The sequence below is a fragment of the Colobus angolensis genome, unplaced genomic scaffold (assembly GCF_000951035.1).
Source record: "Colobus angolensis palliatus isolate OR3802 unplaced genomic scaffold, Cang.pa_1.0 Scaffold87, whole genome shotgun sequence".
Classification (NCBI taxonomy): Eukaryota; Metazoa; Chordata; class Mammalia; order Primates; family Cercopithecidae; genus Colobus; species Colobus angolensis.
Genome location: NW_012122598.1, coordinates 782,258 through 793,317, shown reverse-complemented (window position 1 = coordinate 793,317; position 11,060 = coordinate 782,258). Strand labels below are relative to the sequence as shown.

At 50.6% G+C, this 11,060-nt stretch overlaps 1 protein-coding gene across 1 annotated transcript; it reads right to left on the bottom strand.

The window, feature by feature from the left end:
- Positions 1–7,722: 7,722 nt before the first annotated feature.
- GPR84 (G protein-coupled receptor 84) lies at positions 7,723–9,763 on the bottom strand. The gene is made up of 2 exons (XM_011930442.1): positions 9,670–9,763; positions 7,723–9,137 (listed from the first exon to the last, which is right to left on the bottom strand). Exon 2 carries the CDS (start codon positions 9,127–9,129, stop codon positions 7,939–7,941), a length of 1,191 nt encoding a protein of 396 aa, XP_011785832.1. The 5' UTR covers positions 9,130–9,137; positions 9,670–9,763; the 3' UTR covers positions 7,723–7,938.
- Between the last annotated feature and the right edge of the window lie 1,297 nt (positions 9,764–11,060).

The window sequence follows — 11,060 nt, the reverse complement described above, 5'->3', positions numbered from 1 at the left end:
ACCCTACCTCCCTTAGTTGTGCTTCTCTTTCTGGTCACCTTCTGCCCACCCCACCCTTCCATGCCATATCATAACCCAATATGATTCCCAGACCTCCCACTAAAGCAGGGACTCATTTAGAGCCTCTTTTCTCCTTCCCATCTATTCTTGGAATCTAACTCCCAAAGGTCCCCTCTGGGCCAGAACAGCGTTCTGATGTGGGACTGAGGTAGGAGGGATGGCTGGGCTGAAGAGTGGCAGAAGCAGGACAGATGGAGCAGCATCCAGGAATTTGGGGAGAGGGGAGAGGGAGACAAGAAGATGGAAAGAAACGAAATGAGAGAGAAAAAGTGATTGAGAGACCGAGGCAGAGGCTGAGAGACAGTGAGAATAACAAACTGGGAGAATGAGAGACACAAAGAAGGAAAGCAAGACTGGGAGCAGAGAAAAAGAATAGAGTTGGAAACAGGAAAGTCATAGTAAGAGAAGGCCACTAGGGAGGGGCCAGGCAAGGGGCAGCCTGGCTCTCCAGGGCTCCCTCATGCCGTGAGTCCTGTGTGTGTGAGTATGTGGGTGGGTGCGTGCATGGCACATTTGCATAGGGGTCTGCGGTATGGATAGGACGATTTCCACAATACTTTTCCATTTCTTTCAGCAGTCTCTTTCCTTGAGGCACTCCATACTAGGCCCCCATCTCCCAGTATTCCGGATGCTCAAGGGACCATTCTGAAGGTATTTCCACAACTCAGCAATCCTGGCTTTCTCACTTGGAATGCAGGCCTGCTGGAATGTCCAGGATCTGTAGAATGAAGAGGCCCCATCCCCTCACTGCCCACCCCCCATGCCTGCCCACCAGCTGCTCCTGTCCATCTTCTCCTCCCATTCTCCTTGTATCTCCCCTTCCTCCACACTGACCCCTCCCCCAGCTCTGACCCCCAGCCTGCCTGGGGCCTGGGTCAGCGGGGAGACAAAGACAGGATTTATCACCAGTATTGAGAAGCAGCCAGAGACCAGGGCTGAGGGCAATGACTGACCTCCCTTGGATAGGAGGGAGCACTAGGCCGGATGCTGGGAGGCTGGAAGCCTGGGTTCCAGTGGCTGCTACTCACAACCCCCAACTTTTCCCACTCCAGCTTTCCTCTCTCCCTTGTCTCTGAAAACTTAGAAAACAGAGAAGAGTATGATCCTGAGGTGACTTTAGCCCTCTGAAGGAAAACCTGGGAGAAGGGAAGAGATGAGATTGACGTCTTGGGGTTATTATCTTTTTTTTTTTTTTTTTTTTTGAGGCGGAGTCTTGCTCTGTCACCCGGACTGGAGTGCAGTGGCCGGATCTCAGCTCACTGCAAGCTCCGCCTCCCAGGTTTACCCCATTCTCCTGCCTCAGCCTCCCTAGTAGCTGAGACTACAGGCGCCCGCCACCTCGCCCAGCTAGTTTTTGTATTTTTAGTAGAGACGGGGTTTCACCGTGTTAGCCAGGATGGTCTCGATCTCCTGACCTCGTGATCCGCCCGTCTCGGCCTCCCAAAGTGCTGGGATTACAGGCTTGAGGGGGTTATTATCTTATGGATATGGAAGAGGATTTGGAAACTAGAGGCAATCAGGCACCAACTGTTTCCAGGGCTGGGAAAGAGTTCAGGCCTAATACTGCAACAGATGAGAGGGACTGTCCTCTAATATAGAGAGGGACTGCTCAAGAACAGGCCCTGATTGCCAGTAGGAAAGGAAATAAGGGTGATTATGGGTCCTGAAAGGTGGGAGACACAGTCTCACCTGAAAGCAAAGAAAGAAATGAAATTTACCAATTCTAGCTCTAGCCCCTCTGAAAAAGTCTTCTTTCCTAACATTCCCGACTCCCTCCCAAGAGGTACAAGGAGCAGCTGGTCTTTTACAGTAAATAGACTATTGGCCTGAAATTGTCTCTACTCAGCAGACAGGGTGTGTGCTTGAGAGGGAACGGTATGATCCAGGAGTTTCCGAGAAACCAGACTGTATATCTTTCAGTGGACAGCTCCCGCAGCTTCCCTAGCTGCCCTTGGAAGCCCACCACCAGCCCCTCTAGAATCTCAGTGTGTCAGAAGCCTCCACAAACCCAGCTCAGAAACTTTGGTGCTCCTCTAGCCCCTGGCACCCAACTTCCTGCTTCTTGCCTTTACCCTATTGTCCCGGAAGATGGCAGCTAGAGTTACCTCCAAGTGAGAAGAGGGTGGAAGGATGAGAAACTGAGGGAACTGGGAGTTACCAATCTACCAGTTTCTCACCACAATCCCACCAAGCATTCCCACCCGGGTCTGGTGAGGGAAAACTTGTGATCTCTTCTCTTAAACTCCTCTGTAAGCTGAAACCATTCTGTCAATTTCTGATGCAAAGCCAAAGATTGGAAATTTTAGTGGGAAGGGGTCGTAGATTGCAAGAGAATGGGAGAGGACAAAAGAATTGGGTGAGGGGGGTGGTGTGGGCACACCAAGTAAGGAAGAAACAGGAAAGGGGAGAAGAGAGCATGTCTTTTTTCCTCAGTCCCCCTTCCCCCAGTTGAAGAGGCAGATTTACAGCCTCGGTTTGGAGAGGGGGGTGAGCATAAGGAAGACAGATCTGCAGTTCTGCCCTCTGAGTGTCTGGGTACTTAGCTTTAACTCCCCCATTAGCATCAATCCCCATCTTGCTGCCCATCCGTCTTCTGACATCAGCTCCTTCCCCTCTATGTAGCCCAGGCTTTCTGACCCTAAGTGGCTCTTAAAGGGCCAGTCTAGGCCTTTCCCTCCCTCCTCCCACTCCAGGCAGCAGTCTGGTGTATGTACGCATGTGCATTGTGGCTATCCTTGCTAAGGCCATAGTGGTTGGAGGGCATGGGGGATGGGGGCGATGTGTGACTCTTCCCCAGCTCTGTTTTCCTTAGGGCTCCCTTATATTATGGACCTCCATCTTTGTTCACTTCCTACCCAAACCCAGAACAAGCCCTTTCACTGGGGGGTCCTAGAGCTGAGGGCTGGAGAAGGTATGTGGATCCATAGGCAGATCCACCACCCCTTCTCAATTTCCTGGAGGCCCAGGGCAAGGGATGTCAAGAACTATTGACTGTTTTTAATTCTCAGCAGCAGGTTGGAGGCCAAGACTCCTAGGAGATGCCCTGAGCCCCACATTCCTAGCCTCCTTTCCCAGGGATCCAGGCTGTGGTCTGTGGAGGTGAGGGATTTCAAATCTTCCTTTCCTGTGAGGATGGTGACAGGCCAGAGAAATCTGCCTTTGAATTTTCTGGCTTCTCTTTCCTATTCCTCAGCAACTGAGCTTAAGGGGACAGAGGGGAAATGGGCTTCTCTCCACCTTCTGCAAAAATGTAACAGCACACTAGGGGCTATACGAATGCCAGGATGCTTGGAAAGTTCCTCCCCTATCTGCCTTCAATCCTTTCTGCTGCAAAGCTCTGCAGTCCTCTGAGGGGCTCTACAGGATAGTCAACCCCTCTTCCTGATACCTGAAACCCATTCCTCACCTCCCTCTGTGCTTCCTTCTCTGGCTCAGGAGGAGAGGGAATGTGTGGGTGGGGGCCTTGGGAAAATGGCCATGTTAAAAATAGGAGCCCCCAGCTGCACCCCCCAGTGGACCCTTATTTATCACCTTCCAAACCTCACTCTCAAAGAAGCATAAATATTCCTAATTCCTGAAGGCTACCCTGGACTCATAAATTTAACTGGGGAGGTGGGCAAGGAGAGGAGTGAGGTGCATGGGATGGGGAGCTTACTGCAGCCTTGAGGAAGCAGAATCTCCTGGGGGAGGCGCCTGACTTGTCTGTCCCCTTGCAGATGCCAATGGGTCTTCATAGGGAGGAGGAGGAGGAGCCTTTCTGTCAATATTTCCTTTGGGGAGTAGTCTTCTCTCACTGCACTTTTCCTCCCTCCCCTAAAAACAAACAAAAAACCAAAAACCCTACCTTCCTTCTGGTCTTCCCCATTAGTTCTCTGTCGCTCTCCCTCCCTCTTTTCTTTGCTATTACCTTTCAGTTGTCGTTTCCTGCTTCTCCTCTCTCTCACCTCCCTATTGCGCCTTTCTCTGTCTTTGCTTCTCTAATGCTTTCCCTTTTCAGAGCCATTGTGTGAAAAGGAAATTTCCGTCTCTTATTCAGTCTGGATAGTGAGATTTGAAAAGTCCCTCTCTCAGTGCCCGGATCTCCCTGCTTCAGCCCGTGTGGACCCTCAAATGCGTCCTTTCCCTTCATGTCTCCTTTCTTCTCGGATCTTGGACAAATTACCCAACCCCCCACTTATCTCCTTAACTCTCTCTCTCTTCCCCTGCCTTCCTTCTCTCCTCAGCCTTCCTTTCTTTCTGTCATCCTTTTGCCCCCTCAGTTTCCCCTTCGTTCCTCAGGTCGGAATCCTCATTCCCTGTTCAGTCTCCTCTGCTCTCCCTGTTGGCCCCCACCCGCACCCCTCAGACTCGACTCCTCCGCCTATGTGTATCCCTCAGACCCCATCATCCCTTCAGTTCCCATCACCACCACACCCCAGTTTTCCCTCCCAGTGGACGAAAAAGAAGGGAGGAGGGGGCTGAGGAACAGGTAGAGGGAGAGCTATTCCTTGAGGGGAGGGAAAGAGGAGAAAAAATAGGGGAGAGGAAGAGGGACGCGGCGACGAGAGGAGGGGTATCCTCACTCCCCAGCAGGGGCACCCCCCTCCCCGCGGCCGCTGAGCCATAAATCAGGGCCAAGGCGGTTTGGCCAATGGTAGGGTGACTCGTAAATCGCCCTGTCAAGCTCAGCCAATGAGAGGCGGCGTTAAATCAAGTTCTGTCAGCGCTTGGCCAATGAAAGGCCCTGAGCTGACCATAAATCTGCCTGTGAGAGACAGCGAAAGAGAGAGAGCGTGCGAACGAGCGAGAACAGCCGGGGCGGGCGACTGGGGAGGGGGCGCGGGGAGTGCGGGAACGGGGAATGGGGAGACGAGCTTAAGAGAAAAAAAAGGCGATAACAGAGGTACAGGCGATGAAGACGGCCTACAGGAGAGACGGACAGATGGAAAGAGACAAAGAGAGGCCGTGAGAGATAGCGTCAGAAAGTCAGCGATAGAGCTCGGACTCGGGCGGGAGACTGACAGAGATAAAGAGACAGAGACAGACGGTGACTCACACTCGTGAGCATGCAGGGCCTCCAAACACACACACTTCCGGGGACACGCATGAGCGACGCACCACGAGGGACCCAGTAGGGCTCACGCGCCAAGCACAACCGCAAGAGAGAGAACGCCTCTAGAAAGCCTGATCTTAAGTTTCTTTCCCCTCATTCAGCCCTTATTGAAATTAGGGGCGGGGGTGGCTGTGTGGGCTGTGGAGGGTGGCTGCTTTCTTACTAAGATCTGTCCTCCATGGTCTTAGACCCCAGGATTTCCTTCTGTGTCTCCTGAGTTTTTTTCCCCCCCCCAGCGACTGATAATTGGGAAGTCCTTTCTGAGGTCTAACTTCAATCCCTATTGCTTCACCTTTCTACTTGACACTGTTGTGATTTGCCTTCTAAGAACATGTAAAGTAAATCCTTTTACAACCCTTCAGAGAGTTGTCAACTTTCAGAATCTTAGGTCTGAATAGGAAGCACTGTTAGGGGTCATCTGGGCATTCGATCCTAGTTTTAGGAAGGCAGTTTTGAGACTGCCCTCAAATCACGGTCTTACAACATATTAGTCATTCGGCCTTGGACAAATAACCTATTTGTGCTTCAGTTTTCACATTTGTAAGAAAGAAATTGTAATTTCATGTAAATGAAATAATGTATGTACAGGGAACTGCACGGGGCACGTGTTAAGAGTGTACCCCGCGCCCCGCTTTGTACAGTTGATAAAATCTGAGCCCCAGAGTTGTCCAGAGATGTGCCCAAGTTCCCAGAGCTAATTATCAGAGAGCCTTGACTGAAACCTGTGTCTCTACACCCATACACTGTTGTTCTTCATTGGTCCAACAGTTTACCTGTCTGGACCCCTGCCTTAGTAGCCCCAGCTTGATTTGGTTTAGGTTCCTGTGACTTTCTTGGAAGGAGGACACCCAAAAGTGCATGTTCCATATTAGGAGTCAGGATTCCTGGACCCTAGAAGTGTATTGCATATGAGGGTGTCAATCTGTCCACCTCAACTGTGATTCTTTCTGCCCTTAATATCTTCAGATTTTACTTTGTTCTGTCAAACCATGGACTTGGGGTAGGAAGGCGACAACATGCAGCCAGAGCATTAATGTCAGCATGACTCATTTCATCCCCAGTGCCACCCCAGTGCCCACACTGCTACTCCCCCCAGCCCCACCCCAAGTAGACAATAATATCTCATGAATAATAAATGTCTCATTCTTCACCTTTCTTCCTAAGCTTTGGGGGAAAGGGAGGGTGCAAATCCCTGGGTCTCTATTCCCTGGTCTCTGCATTCCCAGTCCTGCCTACTGTCCTCAACTGGGAAGCCAGAAAGGAAACGCAGAGAACCAGCGTCACCTGGTGGCCACAGGTGCTTTAAGGGTGTGTGTAAGCATACACATTGTGACAGGATTTGGTCATTCTGAAGGGAAGGAATAGTATGGTTTCCTAGCCTGGCTCCTGAGCCCTTTTAACTAGAGTCTTTGTTTTCCTGCTTTCTTTCGTTTTCTTTTCTTTCCCTTTTTCTTTTCTTTTTTTTGGTTTGAGACAAAGTCTCGCTCAGCCACCCAGGCTGGAGTGCAGTGACGTGATCTCTCGGCTCACTGCAACCACTGTCTCCCGGGTTCAAGCGATTCTCCCGTCTCAGCCTCCTGAGTAGCTAGGATTACAGGCACCCGCCATCATGCCTGGTTAATTTTTGTATTTTATTTTATTTTATTTATTTATTTATTATTTTGAGACAGAGTTTCACTCTTGTTGCCAAGGCTGGAGTGCAATGGCGTGATCTTGGCTCCCTGCAACCGCCTCCTGGGTTCAAGCGATTCTCCTGCCTCAGCCTTCTGAGTAGCTGGGATTACAGGCATGCACCACCATGCCTGGCTAATTTTTGTATTTTTAGTAGAGACGGGGTTTCACCATGTTGGCCAGGCTGGTCTTGAACTCCTGACCTTAGGTGATCTGCCCGCCTCAGCCTCCCAAAGTGCTAGAATTACAGGCGTGAGCCACCCCACTAGGCCTGTTCTCCTGCTTTCATAAGTCCAGATGACAAATGCAAGGGAACTGAGGGCCTGGGACTCAGGTGAATTAGCCCTGTGAACAAGACCCTGCCAGGGCACCTGAAACCTTTTTCTGCCTTTGCCTCAGCTAAGCTCAGTTCCATTTCTACAGACCAAGGAGTTCTCCTCCATGACCATTCCCTTCACACAGAGCGAGGGCTGGGGGGCTGGATATAATCCCCAGCTGGATTATAAAACTTTTTTGAGATGAATGAACTTGTTTGTAGGGATGGTGGATCCTGGCAGCAGTGGTTAGGGGCAGAGGCGATTTCTGGGAAGTTAAACAAAAAGACAGGCTAATCCTCTTAAATCACCTCACATGTTTTATTACCTAGAAACCCCTCTTCTAAAGGCTACGTCCCGTGCCAGCTGCTTCCTGCTTCTGCTTTGACCTAGGTACCCCTGAATCCTTAGGTATTAGGTTCCAGCTCCTGGTGGCCACAGGTGCTTTAGGGATATTTGTGAGCATGCACATGGTGACAGGATTTGATCATGCAGAAGGGATGGAATAGTATGGTCTCCTCCTAGCCTGGCCCCTGAGCCTAACCGTGACCTGTTTCCTTCTTCCCCAGAGACCACACCTGAGCATTAAAAGCACAGAAGTCATTTATTAATAGTTAATAATACTGCTTGGGCAGTCTAGGGCTGAAACATTGATCGAGTGATGGAGAGACTTGATTTGGGAGGCTGAGGAGAGGTTGTTGTGAAAATGCCCGCACGTGTTATTTCACCTATTCTCCTATCAGCTGGCCACTTTGGTCCTGGAGGAGACGGTTCTGAATTCTGGTGACTAGGGTCACAGTTCTAATGGAGCCTACGGAAACTCCAGGGCCCTCTTTTTAAAACGGAGCCATATGCTTGGCGGAATTGGCGGTTCATGGCTGCATACAGCACAGGGTTGATGCAACCGTTGAGCCAGGTGAGGTTGGCAGCAAGCATGTGGACCACCCGGGGAGCCTGGACTCTGGCATCCAGAATGTTGAGCAGCAAGAAGGGGACGTAGCTCAAGGCAAAGCAGAGGAACACAGCAAAACACATTTGAGTCACCTTCCCAAATTCCGACGAAGAATCTGGAGCTCTTCGGGCTCCTTTAATTGGCTGGGCTTTGGCAGATGCTTCTGGAGGGCTTTTCTCTGCCATCTGCTTAGCTCTCTTGCTGTTGATCTGGTCTCCCACTTCTGATGAATCCCCTTCCAGGGTCTGGGTGGTGGCAGCATTGACTGACTCAGATGAAATCCCCTCACTGGGTCCTCCTGATGCTAACCTGCTGTCCGGCTCCTGGAAACGACCAGGCATGGCCTCATCAGTCCCAGCCACGTGGTTGGAGTGGATGCTTGCCTGTCGCAACTTGTATTGGTCCAGTGCCTGTGCTGCTCGTTTGACCTGGCGGTGGATGAGGCAATAGAAGATGCCAACACTGCTGAGTCCAAGCACAAAGTAGATGCCCATGAGGATGGTGGTGTAAGGCCGGCCTCGGATGCGGTCAAAGCTGCAGGTGCAGACTACAGGTACCAGGATATAAATAGGCCAGAGGGGGGCAAAGCTGGCCACACCCACAACCCAGGTGCTCACCAGTGCCAGCACTATCCCCTTGGCACTGAAAACTTTGGGAAAAAGCTTAGGGTGGGCAATGAGGAGGTAGCGTCCCAGTGCGATGAGGCAGAGGGTCAGGATGGAGACAGAATTGGAGGCAAAAAGGAGGAGCCCAAATGCCCTGCAGAAGGTGGCACCGGTGCGCCAGTGCAGGTGGAGGTAGGTGTCCACAGAGAAGGGCTGAAGGACCGTGCAGTAGAGGAGATCAGCCAGTGTGAGGTTGGCTATGAGCAGGTTGAATCGGGTACGGAGCTTGCGCTGGATGACCAAGGCCAGTAGGGTGAGCACGTTGCCCACAGTGCCTGTCACAGCCACCACCACCCCCCAGCTAACTGCAACATAACGATAGCCCAGCACAGACTCGTGGTAGCAGGAGAAGTTGGCGTCAGAGGTTTTCTGCATGATAGAGGCTAAAGAAGCAGAGGGTAGAAGAGGAAGAGGGAATCAGAACCTAGCATTCAACTTATATCTCTTGAACAGCTCTGGCACTCTGGACATCTGAACTGCTCCTGGACCTCACTTTAATTCACTATCCTCCTGAACCATTCCCAGGCCTCTTCATCCCAAGATCCCTAACTCTCTCCTTAGGTTCTCTAGTCCTTTCCCATTCTCAAATATTTCCCCAAGTTTTTACCTAAATATCTCTTGCCTAAATATCTTAGTCTTATTCTGCTCCAAACCACAGTCCTCTTCTATATCTATCCCATTGCTCTCAGTAAACCCAGTGCCCTCCAACTTTTCTAATTCCTTCCTGATCCCCAAAGACCCTCAGGAGTCCCCTCTCTCTATTCAGCATCCTGTATTCAGGATCCTCTCTGTATTCAGTTCCCTCTGCTCCTGTCCACTACACACACATATAGGCTTTAGTCACTTCTGTTTGTTACCACCTGGGAGATGAGGAGACCAAGAAGGTAAAAGTAAACCCACCACAAAAGTACTTACCTGAGTTTCTCAGCCTTCAATTCTTTCTCTGATGGAAGAAGTTCAACTCCCCCAAAGAGCAGTCCTTTCTGGTGGACAGTCAGGCTTCAAGCAGGAGGCATCCTGCTCTTCTGTTCCCTATTATACTCCACTGAAAGAATAAGAAACTCCCCCGTTACCCAATCCCAGCCACTTCCTTCACCACCTCCGGTCCTGCTCATTTTGCTTTGGCTAGTGAAATCTAGGCTTCTCTGTTGAAATTCCCCTGCTACTTACCTCAGAGTCGTTTCACTCTTTCCTTTCTCCTTTCTGAAACCCAAACTCTGTTTTCTTCCCCTCTTTGCATGGCAGAAGTCATCTGTAAGATCATTGCTGAGAATTGCTAGGGCACGGAGTCAGAGCATCAGAACATTTGGGCCACTCCTCAAAGGGCCAAAAGATAAGACCAAGTTCCAGGAGCAACTTTAGGTACCCCCAGAAGCCTTGGGTTTGTTTCGGAGGAGCACTACCTTTCTTCTCTCCAGGGCTTGGACATGGTTCAAGTCAGAGGGGCCCACGTTAACACCCTAGCACATCTGAGAAACCGAGTCAGATGAAGAAAAGTGGGAATGAGGCCTCCAGGATTCTGGTTTCATTCCCCTCAAGGGATCAGGGTCCTGTTCAATCATTCATTTATCCATTCACCCAACAACTTTGTCTTGAGTGCCTACTATACACCAGACTCTGATCTAGACACTAGGGATACAAGAACGTCTGATACATGGCCTTGTGCATAGTCTACTAGGGGAGACAGATACATAAATATGCAAATGCTTAATTGGTTCTCCAGAGCAAAGTTGAGTAAACTTCGCCCTATGGGCCAGATCTAGTCTGCTATCTGTTTTTGTATAGCCTGTGACCCAAGAATGTTTTTTTTTTCCATTTAATAATGGTTATATTTTAGGCCAGGTGCAGTGGCTCACACCCATAATCCCAGCACTTTGGGAGGCCAAGGAGGGCAGATCACTTGAGGTCAGGAGTTTGAGACCAGCTTGGCCAACATGATGAAGCCCTGTCTCTACTAAAAATACAAAAATTAGCCAGGCGTGGTGGGTGTGCCTGTAATCCCAGCTACCAGGAAGGCTGAGGCAAGAGAATCGCTTGAACTGGGGAGGTGGAGGTTGCTTTCAGTGAGCCGAGATCAGATCATGCCACTGCACTCCAGCCTGGATGACAGAGCAAGACTCAGTCTCAAAAAAATAATAAATAGGCCGGGCGCGGTAGCTCAAGCCTGTAATCTCAGCACTTTGGGAGGCCGAGACGGGCGGATCACGAGGTCAGGAGATCGAGACCATTCCGGCTAACACGGTGAAACCCCGTCTCTACCAAAAAATACAAAAAAAACACTAGCAGGGCGAGGTGGCGGGCGCCTG